A 17,223-nucleotide genomic window follows, 5' to 3' on the forward strand; every position below is an offset into this window, starting at 1 on the left:
AGAAAATCGATTTATATTACTTTTATCATCTAAACTGCAGAAATCAAGTATAGACGGTTACTTTTGTGCCACCACCTTGTAGGTGTGCTTCCCATGAATCACAACTCCACTGCAGCCCTGTTTCTTAGAGATAATAAGTAGGTTTCCGATGTTGCAGCATGTTTGTATAAGTTATGGACTGACTACTATTTAAGTCTCAGATTGCTCCACAGAGTGAGCTGGGCAGCACGTCTGGGCGTCTATTAAAGTCATGCGAGTAGAAGAACAATACAAAGACTGAGATACTTCAATGGATATAACGTGATCCCTGTCCTAGAAGTAGCTTGGTGATGCGTTCGAGGATCAAAACCACTTCAGGAATTTGGGAAAAACTAGTGTTTTTTGTTTTAATGCATGGAGTTCAATCTTCCAGACTTGTCATTTCCTAAAACCTTTGTGTCAGGGTCATTTCAGCCTCAGCTGGGATGCCCCTTTAGTTCAGGGTTGTAATCCTGTTTGTGTGCATACGCTGGCAGAAGTACTCCTATGAGGAAACCCAGAATTATTCTCTAGAGGCTCAGGCACCGAGTGTGTTTGTTGGATTTTCCTTTTGTGAGCAGAAATAGAAAAAAAGTGGGAAGAATCACCCTGTTAGAATCTGGCTGTTGTAAAAAAAAAAAAAAAATTAAAAAAAAAAAAAAATTAAAAAAAAAAAGGGTAGTTCACATATAAAAGGATAAATATCAAATGTAACTTCTCAAATATGAGGGTTTTTTTTTTGCCTTTTGTGTGCTGGCCAGAGAAATGTTTTCTGTCTTATACTGATCCAAAGTTGATCCAAAGATGTGTGAAATTCAGAATGAGCAGAAACTGGGCTTTAGAAAGTACAAGCAAGGTGTTCAATGTGAAAGTTCTTGACCTTAGGAACAAAGCAATCTGGTCTTACTGGCTTTTTGGAGCCCTTAGCCACATGTGCTGGTTTTCATTCCTGAAAAGCGCTCAGTCAGGTATCATCATGTGTCATAATGTAATCTTGTTAATGATAAAATATATGTTAAAAATATAAAATGTAGGGTTCACATGACTGTGGAAAGCTGCGAGGGTAGAAAATATGACATTTAGCTACATGCAGACCTTCATTGTTAAAGTACGCGAGTGCAGTATTTCCTGCTTATGAGTCCACTTAGAAAAATATCCATATAAAGAGACTAGTCAGAGGGGAAGATAACAAGTGAAGCAGGTAGAAACATGTCACAGGCTTATTAGCTGAAACCGTCTGACTCTCACACACACCCCTCTCTGCGTTGTTCCTGCCAGTATCTTCTACAAATCAACACAGTGAAAACACCCATGTCAACAGAAGACAAGTGAACACCTGTGCATGTCTTTAAAGAAAAAAGAAAACTCCTTTTTATCCAGGTCTCACTTGTCGATGTGTTTGCACCTTTTAAGTTTGTGTGTGAGACAGAGTAAAGACCAGTCAGCGTTTTTGAGTCAGGAATCTTGTTGTGTCTAACTCCCACAAAGGCAACTACCCAACACTCGCTGCTAACGCAAACCCTTATAAAATGATCTCCTCCCCTATAGGACCCACACAGCAACCCCATGTGTGTGACACACATGCAAATCATAACTGCCTGCTGACCCACATGTTCATCCATCTATGGTCAGCTGAAGGCAGAAATAACCAACAGACTCAAACCTTGGCCTAGATATGTGCTGCCTACTATCAAACCCTTGAAATATAAGCGATCATCCTCAAAGAATAAGTTAGTAGATTAATAGTTTTACAGCAGGTTTTAGATAAAAACAGCCAAAGAATTTGAGTCAAATCCAGTCCAGCTGTTTCTGGTGATCAGCTGACTTTTCTGGATCGCGTCACAGCGTTCACCTTTGAGGAGCTGCACGTGTTGCTCTGAAATTTGGTTCAAAATTAAATGAAGATGGTAGCTTTGATGCTAAACATTAGCATGACAGCATTGTTACTGGGAACAAAAAAACTGTTCAAAAATTAGTTTAAAATAAAGTTTAAAAAAATGTATTTATATTAGAGATCAATAGAAAATGAACTAACACTGTAGTAAAAAAGATAAGAAGCTAATAGTTAAATTCAGCAACAAAACATGATCTATGCCATGTGAGTGACTTGTGTATGCATAAATGACTTTTACCAACATGACGCAAAACAGGTAATTATAAAAAGGGACAACATGCCTAACTCAGGCACACCTCAGACCGTTTGTGCGCACGGTTTTATAAATCTGTTGAAAATAATGTTCACGCACATGTCTGCCTTTGTATTTTACCATTTTTATTCATCTACTCACCTATCTGGCTAAGCCTTTTGATGTTAAACAGTGGATGATGATTGATGATGACAATGACTGATAATGATTGATAATTATAAGGACTGGTGCTTGATGACGACTGATTGTTATCAATCATCATCAGCTGCTGGCAATGATTGATGATAATGAGGGTTGGTAATTGATGACGACACTGACAATGACGACTGATTAATGATAAGTGGTGATGATTGTTAGTGACTGATGATGATTGTTTTCTTTCTCTCCCTTCACAACAAAACTGTAAATCCACTCCTGTAAAAAATGCATAATTTGGTTTTTAAGCACCGACAGAATTCATATCCAACTCATCTTTATTCATCATACATTTATTCCACAAATATTATATTTGCCTTAGGAAATTGTAATTATTCTAAGAGAGCCATGGTATTCAAAGAATCCTGAGCTCAAACCTTGGGGATAATAGCAGAGGAGAACTTCCAGTTGGGGAAAAAAACATCATAAATCTTATTTTGGAACAAAGTCAGCAAACCTTTTAAGCCTTCTTAAATCATGTTTTAAGGGTCGTTGTATACACACAGCTGTTATGCCCCAGTGAGCCTGAAAATTTAAGTCAATTTAGATAATGCTCCAAAATAGCTGCAAAGAAGTGCATGAATACATTTCAAGTTGGCTGCAGAGTTTCTTCTTCAGACTTATTGCCTGAAAGAATTTGTCACTGCAAACTGCTTTTCCTTTGCTGTTCTTCGGTTTTCCTACTTGGAAAGATTGTGGGCCCTGCTGTCCTTTGCTAATCTTAAGCCCACTTCAGTGTACATCTACTGAACAATGCCTTTTTGTCTGCAGTGTCCTTTTGCCATCAGTTCCTCCATGCTCTTGCCTACTGTTATTTGTTATTCATTACAAATGCACTTAAAGAATTGAAGGAATGAAACAAAGGTTTACATCAAGGTCATGAATCTGGGTTATGGGCTTAAGATTTTAAGTAAGCATAGGAAGCACTGATAGAGAGTCCGTAATTCTTATACAAGAAAAAAAAAAAGAAAGCTGAAATATGTGCTTTTTTTGTTGGAGGTATTTGTGATAAATTACTTTCCAGCTCAGAGTCTGAAGCGAACCCTAGCCATTTCCTGTTTCATTTAATCCTCTAAAAGGACATGCAAACACTGGAAAATACTTAAGTATGGCGTATAAAAAGTACCAAAAGTTCCATTTTTACTCTATTCCATGATGTCACATGTAAAGTAAATAGCAAACAAGATTGGGAGGATGGTTGTAACAACTATAGCACATGGCTATACAGTTTGAATGAGAGAACCGAGTATGTATTTTATGATGTGGGCTTTGTTTTAATTTCTAAGTGCTCATTTACAGCTTCCTAGTCTGCTGATTTTGGCTCAGCAAGGCGAACAGTGGAAAGTACCAACTCTCTGCAAGTTTGCAGTGGAGGCCACAGTAACCGGAGCGTAATCTAGAGGAAATTTAGCCAGGATAAAGAGAGTTTCCATCCAAAATCAGATATCCTCTGCATTTTTTCTGAGACTAACTGTTCTGAAGGCAGACCCTGTCTGATAAACCCACCGAGGATGAAGAAAAAAATCCTTCAATAAAAGGAATGGAATGACAAACCTGACGAGAGATTCAAAGCCATCGTCTGGAACACTTTAAAGTACTTGCTGATGTTTAGTTTTTCCAGGTGCCTCGCTATCTTGCAGCCCCTTAACCTGCCCCCCCCTCTCATCCTGGTATGTCATGGTGTTTTTAAATGCGTGTCCCTGTCCCCAGTCTCCTCCGCATTCCCTCCATCTATCCTGTCCTGTCAGCTCTTTCCTTCCTGCTCTCCCACTGCAAGCTGGCTCCCTCCTTCCTGCGACGTTCCTTCCATAAACAGATCATAGTCAACACTATATGCTGCTGAATGAGCCAAAGACACTGATCAGCTCGAACACCAACTCTTTTCCAGCATTAGAACGTGGGAAAAGCCTTTGTCCCCTCCAGCAGCTTCTCAGTCTATTTATTAGGAAGCTGAATGACGACAGATAACAAATCTCGACGATATGTGGAACACAGAAAAGTCTTTCAGCAATACCAGGAGGCTTTGCTTTTATACAAACAAGGACTTACGCTAACAGATATATTCAGAACTTAATAATAATTTTATATTTACAAACAATGAAGAGAAAGCAGCTGCCATTTACTGGAGCCTGAGCTAATGTTGTCAGGTTTTGGTTTGTCCAGAACCTCCAAACTGCATTAACAAATGTGCACTGTAGTCTGAAATGCTCAAAGAAGTTACAAATGGTTCGTTTGTGTAAACTTAAATATTCCTTTTAGAAATTCAAGTTTGAGTTTAATTATCAGACTTTGAGATGACTTAAAACAAGTTAAAGGATCATTTCAGAGTATTTTTTCTACTGTATTGTGCACTTACCTAATAGTATTTTTTCATGAGAGTTGGCATTATTTCAAGTTATTTGCATAATAAATTATGGATGTTAGCTAAAATATAATGCATGCTCTAATATACAGTGTTGTTGCTACATTTTGCTCTCAAGTTACTCAGGTTGAGTCATATTTACATTTTGCAAAAGTTTTGATTCACCAATCATTTCTTCATAATTTGTTTCCAGTGAGGCAGACTTTCTTGTAAATGAATGTGATCTTGAGCAATAGCTCCCCAGGTTCTCTGAAGGTCTTTGTTTTTTCACTCATTTTCAGCCCAGTCCTTGTACCTTATCATTGTCAGAGGAATTTCTTTCCTTTATTGTTGTTGATAACACTGATTGTTCAAGCACAAAAGCAGCTAACAGTGTTGTGTCTATATGTAACAGACAACTTTGTAAAGGACGAGTTTTAAATTGTATATTTAGGTATTTTATTACTAGTAGCCTGTCGTAAAAAGAAAACAATCAAAATAATTTATTCCTATTTCTCTTGTTGCATCTATGAAAGATGCCGAAGATGACAGAGCAAAAGAAATAGTATTTTTCCACCAAGAAGGTGGTTCCCTAAGAACTGTTAGCCAAACTTCATAAGGAAGGGAAAGTGGGAGAAAAGGCTGAGAAACCAAGTTATGAATTCAAATTTGTGATCAATATGTGCAGAGGAGGTCAAAAGAGAGGTGCAACAGTGAGTTTCTACAGCCATCTGTAAAACACGATGGAGGCTCTGTACTTTAGACAGTGTTGTTGAGAACCTTTCAAAAAAAAACTTGTGGAATTATGAACACAGAAGAGTACGATCAGGTTTAGATCCACTATTCAACGCCACCTGGAAATCATCTGTTTCATTTATTCATCATACAATTTAACTGTAATCGTAGCTCGTCGTTGGTGTTCCTCCTTTTAAAGGTTTGTGTGTGGAAAACCAATATTTCCAGCGATGCAGTTGTTCCATAAACTTTTCTTTTGATTGATTTGACTTTTCTTTTGTCTTTTGATTTAAATGTAACATAGTTTAAATTCAGTACGATTAAAATGAAATTGAACAAAACAAAGCGGTGCTTTAAAATTTATGTAATGACTGAAGTAATACTTCAGCTGTGAGCCTGTTAGAGCTTCACTTTATACAACGGTTTGTGCCGATCATACACAAGAGGTACCTCTTTGTTGAGCTTTGCCTGAGAATCGCTATCTCAAATGTCCACTTTACATTTTATTATATGGGAGTTTTCATAAAGAACCGATAGCAGGAGTAAAGGTTGAGGCCTTTAAATAAGCAAGTGAAAGAGACAGCATGCCTTCACACGAGAACAGCAGCTCTTTATCTCACTCAGTTAATTTTTGACAATGAAATTTAAACTGCAGTAATGGTGACTTTTGAAAAACATGCTTGGAATAGAGGGAACCAGTCTGTCCTTTCAGGAATTTAATTTCTTTTCTCTCTGACTTGGGTTGCCAGATTCAAAATAAAGTATTAAGCACTTTAGTATAATTAGGTCAATTTCTGACTTTATAAATGTCTCAAGTTATCTTGTGAAAGAAAACTGCAGAACTTATCTTTTGTCCTTCTACTGTAAGACATAAGATAGATTGTGTTAATCATGCACTGGTGCAGAAGACGACACATTCCCTGATTTTGTGTGTGTGTGTGTGTCTCTCCCCCTGCAGTTCGGACCAGAGAATGGATGAAAGAGTTCAGCCAAGTGTACGAGCAGCAGTATGCAGTCGCCCTCTTCAACAGCGTCCGCTTTGAGATAGAAGGAGGAGGAGGGACGCAGTCTCAGCTGCTTCACAGAAAGGTATGATACTTGGTCATTCAATGGGGAAAAAAAACCAAATAAAATAGTGGCCTCCACTGGACCCCCTCAGAATCTGTTTATATTTCTGAACATTTAATAAAGCCATGCAAAGCACAAGAGACAGCCAGGTGGAATAGAGCGTGGAGAGGTGGAGGTATGCTCTGGGTAGAAGAGGAATAGAAGTCAGTAGAAGCAAGACAGAATGCATGTGTGTGAATGTGATGGAGACGCGTGAAACAGTCAACCATCCAAAGCAACAGACAGTGCTAAAGAGATGAAGAAGAGAGGAGAGCACAGGCAGGGTGGAGCAGGTGGAAACGAATGTCAGGAAGGATATCAGCAAAAGTGAAAGAGAGGTTTACAAGATGTTAGTGAGACCGGCCATGACGTGTGGTTTGGAGATGGTGGCACTGACAAAAAGACAGGAGTTAAAGGTTTTATTGGGAGTGAGCAGGATGGACACAGTAAGAAATGAGTACATCAGAGTTTTGGCATTGTTTAAACATGTACACAGGCGGGACAGCCAACAGACTTGATGATGCACACAGTGCATGAATGAGGTCATCTTTGGGATTGTACGTAGGACATTACCTAATGAGCAAGCCCCCTGCTTTATTTCTCAGCGGTCTTTGTGTTCCCTTTTATCTTTTTGGTCACTTGTTGAAGGCTGAATTTTTTTTTTAATCCATGTTTTCTAACTCTGGAGGGAAGGTGGAGCACATTTTACACATGAGCAGAGGTGCTGTTTCTCTTATGCAGGTTCATCTTTTCTGGTCACTGTGTGGGAGTCAGCTGCTCGTGTGATCCAGCACACAGCAAGAAACTATCCTGTTTGAAAAGACTAAGTTATTAAAATGTTGGACTAAATGTGTAAAAAAACCCTCTAATATTTAACTGTAGTGGAATCTATTTGAATCCCCTTCCCATTTTTTAACTTACAGATAAATACTTGATTGGTTTCTGAGCTGATCGGGGACTTTTACCCTCCCACCCCCCACCACCAGTGACCCTGCCACAAAATCCACATAAAAGTCTGCAGCTATTAGCAAACAGAAGCCAAGCCATTTTATAATTATCATTATGTTTTGGGCCTACCGTTTCAGTCGCTCGGAAGCAGTAAGCCTTTGTTTTTTCTTCCTATCTGAGCAATTATTGTTTAATCCAAGACAGGAAAACAAAGTGGGTGGTGTACATCCTTTTGTAAACATGTTTCAGTAAAAAATACAAAAGAAAAACAAAAAGAAAACTCCACCCTGTCACGTTTGGAAAAACCTGTTAAGCGTCAAGTTGATTAGTTATGGGAGATTGTAACAACACCCAGTTGTCTCAATAATGCACAGTATACACACCTGTTATATTTTGTATCCTAAGGTACAGTAATGTATGCAATCTTTTGTGTGTGCATTTGCATTTTTTAGGACCCTCTGGAAGGTTGCACCATCTTCTCAGGGAGTCTGTTTCAGTACCTGGAGGAGAATCGGAAATGGAGGAACCGTTTTGTCTTTGTGCCCAAGGACTACACCATAAACCTCTATGAGAGCAAAGCTGTGAGTAAAGCTACTTACTGCACTAGACTTATGTCCGGTTAGACAATTTGGTCACCTGCATTAAAACCATTTCACCACCAACAGGCACACGAACGGGGACTGCACCCAAAATTAACCATCAACTGCGCCGGGTACAAGGCCCTGACGTCACTGGAGGAGTACATGGAGCTGATTAATAAAAGTCTGCCAGGTTAGAAAATAACACACAATATACAGTTGTTAGTCATCAAATTCTGAAATGACTAAGCCCGTTTTAAGATGCAAAGGGCTCAAAATGACTCTCTCTTTGGGTTTTTGTGATGCTATGCCCACATTGTTTAAGAGTTGTCCACCACATTGGACATAATGAAACCATGGCTTGTAAATAAAAAAAAAGAAAAAAAGAAAGTGAATCCACCATCTGGTTGGTGAGTGCTTCCTGGAGGTTGCTGGCAGTCACTAGGTAAAATCAGTCTCAAGGAGCAGTGCTGTACCAAAAACCTCCTTATGATTGCTTTCGTCCCCAGCAGATTGCCACAAGAGCCCATAGTTTTTATTGAAGATGCAGATTTGTCCACAAATACATGCTAACTAGCCAAGTGGTAGTAAGACCAGATGGTAGTAAGTGCAAAAGTTCACCTTCAAAAGTGTGTCTCAGCCTTGCAGCCAACATGTTTCAAAATGTTATTTCTAGTAGTAGCATTGCTCCATTCACAGTTTCACTACCGCCCAGAGTTGCTGGTGAGCATTTGTAGCTGAGTCATCGTATTCAATGCAAACTAGCCAACTGCAGCACTCTGCTAGCAGCCAGAGCAAGTGCAAAGAGGTATTTCTAACTTGTTGGGGAATACACATTTTTGCCTAGCAACTGGGGTTTCCCAGGAGTCATTGGCTGTGTCCCAATTCAGGGCCTGCCCGCTTGAAGTACGCGCACTACGCGTACTACGTACGGTGCATACTATAAGTACGAGAAGTGCGGAAGTGAGAGGCTTGTGAAATGGGACGGTCTAGCCTTCGTTGCGCTGTTCAGGTTGCCTAGCAACCATGATACTAACCGCGAGAAACGTTACATACAGCTTTGTGTGACAGAAATGAAGGAACAAAAATGTTTTGTTGGTCATTCATTTTTGTCATGACATCACTTTGATTAGTGGAGTATCTGAGGCTGAGACCACAGGACTGTAAAACATGATAGTTGGGCTTCATTTCTGTACTGAACAGTTATTTCAAGAGTAGTTAGTAAATAACAATTAGCTAATGTTGTTCATGAGACTAAAATCATCTCACTGTGGTAATGTAAATATAATATGGCCAATATTATAGTTATTGTCAGATTATTATGTGAGATATATATATATATATATATATATATATATATATATGCTGCTCAGAAGGGGCTCCCTTCTGCCATATTTTGCGGTGAAATTATCCACACCCACTGCCGCGCTATGAATTGTGGGATATATGGGACCACGCTTGATATTTGGGGAAATCGACGGCGCATTTGGAGTATGCATTTGAAGTACACTTCGAATTGGGACAGCCGTCGTCGCGTGGCGGTGACGTAATCACACTTAAAATGCGTACTTCAAACATGCAGACCCTGAATTGGGACACAGCTATTGACTCGACTATAAGTCTGTGTGACTGGGACCTTATTCGTTTAACCCTATAATGTGACCATGATTGTCCGTACATCTATAATGGTGGAAAGTTATCACACGATTAGCGTCACATGTCTACAAAAATAAATACTTATGTCATTAGTATCTTTTTCCCCCTCCACAGTTTGTCGGATTGTTATAATAATATTAAACATCATTATTTCCCTCTCCTAAAGTGCTTTTGAAATCTCAATTCATCATCTGGTCCATTGCAGGTGTCAAGGCCAAAGTGGGCAGTAACCCATTCATCAAGTGTGCAACCGGGTTCCCCCTCATCCTGTGGCACCCATATGCCCGCCACCACTACTTCTGTGTGATGACCGAGAAGGAGCAGAAGAAGTGGCACGCTGTGCTGCAGGATTGCGTCAGAGACAGTAACAATGGTAACAATGCAAACACAAAGCAGCACATAAATCGGAAGCGACAGAAACGACTAGAAAGCCAGAGGCTGTGTGAAGTTAATGCAATTCGGATCATATGTACATCTTCTGAGCATGAGCAGTGCGTTTCTCTCTCCACCTTGGCAAACCTCTCTTCCTCTGTACCTTTGTTGGCAGTTCAGATGAGGGTGTGTGTCACAGTGTGAAGCTTTTACATGCCATCTGAGTGAGCAGGTCGATCTGTGCACATGAAATGCTGAAGGAATGGGGTGTATTTGTTTTGTAAATGTTGTTGCCATTGGATCAGATCTACACTCTGTGCATCATTTACAGTCAAGACGAGCTTCTGAAACCAAATGCTCAAATAGTAGACAACATTAGAAACACAAGAGAAACAATTCTATGTTTGAGAGAAAAGTAGCTTTCTGGTTTGTTTTCTAGGCTATTTTTGATTGCTTAAGTACAAGGTCAACCCCCAAAGTCCCATTCCAATTACTTTGTGCCTTAAGGAAATGGATAGGTACAACGTCATGATTTGGCAATATTCTTTAGAAAGCATAATGTAGAAATTTGCTAATGTGTTAAAAAATGATATGGCAATACTATGTGATACTCTGCACTTCAACCATGTGTGTACAACTTAAGGGCTAACACAAAGCCACAAAAGACAGAAAAACACAACTACTGCCAGTTTAGAATAATTGGATGTCCTACACCTCAACGTGCATGTCAGAAAAATTTCGAGTACTCTGAGGAAACGCAGCTACAGGGAAGACTAGCTAACTAAAGCTAACCTACACCAACGTGCTGCTGCCCCAATTCATTTGTGAAATATTTGTAGTTAGCCTCAAGTTTCCAAACACTGTAACTCATTTGTCACTATTTAGAATGAATTAATGAATAAGTTGAACTGAAACTCATTGTTAAATGAGAAATTTCACCACTAAGACATTACAATACAGTTGCTGCCTTCACTGAGATCCTTTTCATAGCTTTTGTTTGAGCTTTACGGTGTTCTGGAGGATACAGCACTGTTGGCACTTTTAGCATTTAATTTCACAGTCAAAGGATCAATTGTTTAATTAGGGTGGAGTACTCCTCTTCATATTAGTTTCTTTCTTGCAAAGGTGTGACTCATGTGTCATTGTTATTAAGACATAGATGAGACATCCTGGAGGATGTGCAAACAACGGTGTAATACATTTTTGTGTGTGTGTGTGTGTGTGGCAACACTTGGCTTTCCAGGACTATTTTGAGATTTATGTTTTGGCAGCACCGTGATATAAATGACCCGCATTCTTCCAATAGCTAATTTGCACATTGGCTGCAAAGTCGAGCTCTGATTGGCAAGAGGAACACGGGCACCAGTTTCTGTGGTATGACTGCACGTGTATGCAGTCTTACATTCAGTGTGCCTCACTTGAGATGAGATTTTTTATTTTTTTAAAAATGAAAAATACAAACTTGAACGATTTGCTGCTGCACTGAAAGTGATCTGGCTTGTTTGGATCCTCTCGGTTGGCAGAGCATGCAGTTAAGTTGTCCCTACTTGTGTTTTAAGTAAGTGCATTGATCACATTAGGTGTCACTGTGATAATCAAGTCATCTGCATCAAATCACTCAGCACTTACAGAAAGATGCCAATCACCCGTGTGTATAGTTTGTACAGCTGTATCCAATGCAGCTTAAACAGTTCTGTGTCACGATTAATGCAACTAAACTTCGTTCACAGAATTTAAAATACTAAATAAATGGCGCCAAGATCATCACCGGGCTGACAAGGTTGCTCAACCTGATTCAGTTTCTTTCAGCCTTGGCAGAAGAGCCAACCATTTTGCCAGCCAGCCATGTTGCATGAATTTAAGCGTTGTGCTTAACCACACAGTACGATGCTCACAGCTGTTTGCATTTGTATTCATTTAAATACATCCAGCGCGTGATGTATTTAGTTTCTCTGTACCTTCTGTTCCAAAAAAAGGAATTAGAAGTCAGCAACTGACTTTTTTGATCAACTCTGTACCAACTCACCTGTTACTCCCAAACACTGCCTGTCTGGGCATGCTCAGTAAGTGTCAGAGTCTTTGCCGCACATTCCAAGGTTGGGCTTAGCGAATATGTTGTAAGCAGCACAGCGTCCCCGTGGCTGTTAAAGGTAACCTCGCTGCTCTTTGGGTGTGTGAACTTGTATTCATGTTTTTTCTGCTTTGTGCACACATACTGCTTCACTTCAGTGCTCTGAGGACAACCAGATGGCATAAAAAACTCTGCTTGGGAAGAAGGATATATGGTTTTCTGACTTGACCTTTGCACTTTTAGTTCTTAGTATTCTCATTCAGTCATACAAATAGACAGTAGTTAAAGGTCTCTCTTAGACATATTTGAAGGTAGAGTTTACATGTATGTACTCAAGTTTGAAATTATGACCGATTTAGGCAATTAAGCATAAAACAGACCGTATTAGTCACGGTACAGAGGATAAAAGGGTATCAGCATAGATGCTACATGCAAAGCTGTCCTTAACGGAACACAGACACCATTCAGCTGGCTTTGATAAGCGGAAACCACAAGTTAAAATGTTCACGCTGACACACCAAAGGCATATTTGAATGCACTAAAATTCTTGTTGCTTTAGCTCTAACAATTCTCCTATAAAACAATTGGGTACTGTTTTGCATCACCTTAACAGGGTGATTTGCAAAGCGCCCTGCTAATCAGCTCCTCTAACAGGTGACATCATCACCAGCACATGTCATTGGTCAGCATTTTAAGCTCAGTATTATACTACTATGCTGCTGAGAGATGGACCTACAGCAGCTGGATGTTCTCACTGTGTCAGAGAGACTAGTGATGTAATGTGTGCATGGATGAAACCAAAAGCTGGTCTGAACATGTTAAAGTGACTACACACCAGTCACTTTGACACATTTTACACACCAGTTCTGCTACCGAGATGGGATGTGGCAATTCACCCTTATAATTGAGCTATCGCTATAAGAAATCAGCAGCTAGGCATGCTTTCAGGCATGTTGTCAGTTCATTCATTTTAAATCACAGAGTTCCAAAGTTAAAGGGGACCCATACCATGTAATTATGTTCCTGATTTTCTGTCATACATCTGTACTTTTAACGATGGTGGAGGCTGATGCTAAACATGGAACTAAGGCACACTGTGTCATTGCCACCTAGCTGTTGTTTAAACCTTCAGTGTATGAGGGGCAGCCAATAAAATGAGGTTGAAATTTGGTGCCATCACTGACATCCAGTTAAACTGCATAAAACTAAAACCTCAGGACTTAAAGATTTATTTTAAAGACACACTTAAATGTGAGAGTTTGGGCTTTTCTGGAAAGGAAACCAAGCCAACATTTCAGTTAAGTGATAAAGGAATACAAAAAGAAATCTGTGATAAGGAAAAAAGGACAGGAAGTCAGGGTGTAGAAAAGTGAGGAAAGGGTCAATTCAATCTTTACTTCAAAAGAGTATGAGAATAAAAGTACAGGGATGGAAATGAGCATGAGAGGTCCGCTTTAAGGTGTCACGTCATGCACTCAAATGTAGTGTGCAACCACAGTCTGGGTCCTCGAGTTTCAGGAAAGAACTGTCCCTGCCCCCACTCCACTGTAGTTATCCTCATAGAGAGTAAAATGTGGTAATGACTGAAAGTGGACCTGGTAGAAGACTACCCTATGTAAATCCAGAATTTTATTTTTACTACACTAGTTAGAAGCAACTAAAAGCACTTTGACCTCATCACCATTGGTCTCAGTTTATAATTTTACATTATTTTTGCATCTCAATGATTTTAATGCAAATCAAGATATTTCCTGATAATTCAAATTATTATTTCATCCCCAAATTGGTTTAGTTTTGTTGCTGTTTGACCTGCAGAAAGCTGTCCATGCTGCAGGGAATCACAGTCATATAGTCAAAGCCTGCTTCAAGCTTCCCGCTAGAGAACCATCAACTCTCCACACCCATAGCCTCCAAAACCAGTCAGCCTTCCTCTGCTCTGATCCACAGACCACAGACTAATTAACTGAACAAGAACAGACCTACAATGGGAAAATTCAGAGAACAATAAATCCAGGTTTATAACTTAAGTAGAAGTTAAAGTAGAAGAGCATCGCGCTTCTCTGCATGCAGTGTAGTTCAAAATAGAGGCATAATGGATTACATGGCACTGTTACCGTACATCATGCTGTGCCAACATGCAAAATGAACAAACGCAAGGCCTCCTGCATTCACTGCTGCTGGCCTCAGGAGTTTAAAATGGCATGTTAGGACCTATTCAGTCATGGTTGTGAAGTCTGCAGCTGATGGTATGTTTCAGCGAGTGTTTACTGTACTGTGGGTTTGGCTGGTTCCACGGGTCTGCACCATATGGGGAAATCCTACTCATGCATGTCAGTGGAAGCAGCAGCAGCAGCACTTTGACTCGAAGGAAGAAAGGAAATGTTGGAAAACCTCTTTATTCTGAAGCCAGGTGGTCTGAAGATGAAGTCTCAGATCATCTTTGACTTGTCGAATAAATAAAAAGAGACACATTTGTCAAGATGAAGGCCTGGGAACTCAAACTCCTGGCTTCTGCTACAGTCCCGTCAACCAGAGCATGGTGAGAAAGGCAGGGAGGGGAAATGCCTTAAATAAAAAGAGCGTGGTAAGTGCTGCCACATGTGCTATTTATACACAGTATACATACACACACAGACACACAGTGCAGAGGAACTCTAATCTGCTCCTTGATCTAGCTTGGTTCAGACACATGGCGAATGTGTAGCGGTTTACTGGCCTGGCAGATTGTCCAGAAATATTTCTTCTTTCTCTTGGCACCAACAGGACATTTCTCTTTTCCCAACAAACTAGGAATGCAGAAAATTCACTTTTCAAGCAAATCACACTGGTGATGTGGTCCCAGTGCATGCCTTTAAATATTAAAAATAATACTTAAGGGGGCAAAAAACCTGCCATCTATTCTTTAACTTCATCTGGTACGCATTTGTTTAGCTGCTCATCCTGAATGGGGTGTGTTCTCATTACTGTTAGCAGGCTAAGAGGAGTTGACCAGAACGTCAGGGATGTATTAGCTCATCCTTCATGATCTATCGCAGTTCATGTGCAGTTTAATTTCCTGTTATGTGTGAGGAACAGAAAGAATGTTACAAGTTTTGTTGCCATCAGTTGGCTTTACAAACAAATTCAAATAGTTTGAAATTAGAATCACTGAGAAGTCAAGGAGGTTCGCAGTCAGTCATGCCCAGAACAAATGAATGTCATTTTACTAAAACCTTACCATTGCTCTTGAGGGGTGGTGGCTTTTGTGAATTCTGGAAGGACAGACTGATGACAGATGCCTCACATTCGCATGAGCTCATTGAATGATCTAAAAATAACGACATCATGACTCAGACATATTTCAGATTTCTTGCTATGAGGTAGGGCAGATAAGACTGTGTGTAGGATGTACTGAAATATCTAATGATCTGTGATACAGTAACATTAGGGACTGTATTGAGATGTAGCTTCTCCAATGTCCCAGTGAGGGAGCCATTTTATTATTGGTTTCTACCAATATTGTGACAACGCGTCTCATATAAGTGAACACTGGGGCAAGTTTTTAAACATAATTAATGAGGTACATTTTGCATTTACCACCTACAGAATTTAGGTAAAACTTTCACCAGCAGGGGCAGCATTTCACACATGGGTGTGTTGAGATGTTCTCACCTGTGTGCTGCTATTTAACTGCCATTTCTTTGAGCAACCCTCGTTTCCTCAAGGGGCTTGGTGTTTGGCCAGGGGATAGCTGTAGATAGGAATATGCTGGTTAAATAAAGGTTACCTTGACTCACTACACCATCTGGTGGTACAGATCAGTATTACACAAAAGTACAGCCTGGTTCAACCTCAGCTAATATCTCTTCGACGCAATACATAAACACTTTTGGCAAAGTTAAGGCAATTGTAGCTTTGTCAGTCATTCTTTTGGTAGTTTGTTACTCTGGATTTAAACAAAACACACATGTACCTTTAAAAAAAAAAAAAACCCAAGGCAGCGGGTATGATGTCACCCGGTTGATGACTAAGTAACTACAAGTTGTGTGTCTTATACTTTTGAAGAGTTGCTCTAAGCTGAACTAGGGGACAGTTAAATATCAGGTGCAGCATAATAAACACCTGTGCGCGCTTATCTAACCATCACCCAGAAGGGAATGCAGCTTTATCTTTCAACAGCATGCTGGCTGTAGAAGAAAAACTGAAATGTGAAAGAAAAAAAGGACCCTACTTAATCTCTGGATCATGAACGCCATTTGTTGTTAATTACCTTCATTTAACCGTGATGTGAAAATGTTTGACATTAAAAATTACTGCTATGAGCATGGCCTGGGATCAGATGAGCAGAATGACCCTAGTCTGTTTTTAACAATGGGAAAAACTGGAGCTCGTGGGGAAAAACCCACACATGTACATGAAGTCCACACAGAAGGGCCCTACATTTCAACCCAGGGCCCTCTCAGTGGCTAATCACTGAGCTTTAAAAGGCCAAGTGGCTAGTTATTATCGCTACATTAACATTTTATGGCTATGATTACAGTTGCTGTATAAAATCTAGCATTCTTTTTTTACTAATTTAGGGTTGTCTATTTGAAAATATCCATTTTGCTCTATCACATCATATTTTTTGCAATTGTAAACATGATCCAGATATTTTTTGTTTCATCTGTGAATGCTTTTTCACATCTAAACAACAACAAAACTTTACTGATTTTGTGAGAAAGGAATATTTGTATTATTTTGGTATGAAATTGTGACAAGACAAGCGACAGGCACATCATTGAGTTTGTCGGGCAAGTGTTGAAAACTTCCAAGCATCAACTACGGAAAAAGAGGAGGAGCTTGGGTTTCAGAGGGGGTCACTGAATCACTATGATGACTGCTACTTCTGTTTAGTCAGTATTTCTGGATACAGTTACTAAACTAAATCATCTATCAGTTACTCTGACTTGAGACCTGTGCTGCATTCAGATGAAATAACACTTCCCATATTTACCTTCTTAGTCTGACTGACTTTGAAGATCAGTATTCTAGTAGCCCATCTCCCTCCCAAAGTTATTCACTCAGCAGCTGGAA

General features: G+C 39.8%; 1 protein-coding gene across 1 annotated transcript in view; it reads left to right on the forward strand.

Annotated features, from left to right (window-relative positions):
- The window catches only part of niban2a (niban apoptosis regulator 2a), a 29,658-nt gene that overhangs the window by 280 nt on the left and 12,155 nt on the right, over nucleotides 1-17,223 (forward strand). The window contains exons 2-5 of the mRNA XM_006803520.3: nucleotides 6,395-6,525; nucleotides 7,944-8,072; nucleotides 8,157-8,262; nucleotides 9,931-10,098. Of these exons, the coding sequence (XP_006803583.2) occupies nucleotides 6,395-6,525; nucleotides 7,944-8,072; nucleotides 8,157-8,262; nucleotides 9,931-10,098 (534 nt within the window). The remainder of the gene's footprint in view (nucleotides 1-6,394; nucleotides 6,526-7,943; nucleotides 8,073-8,156; nucleotides 8,263-9,930; nucleotides 10,099-17,223) is intronic.

Source organism: Neolamprologus brichardi, chromosome 7, assembly GCF_056152115.1.
Source record: "Neolamprologus brichardi isolate AB-2024 chromosome 7, ASM5615211v1, whole genome shotgun sequence".
NCBI lineage: Eukaryota > Metazoa > Chordata > Actinopteri > Cichliformes > Cichlidae > Neolamprologus > Neolamprologus brichardi.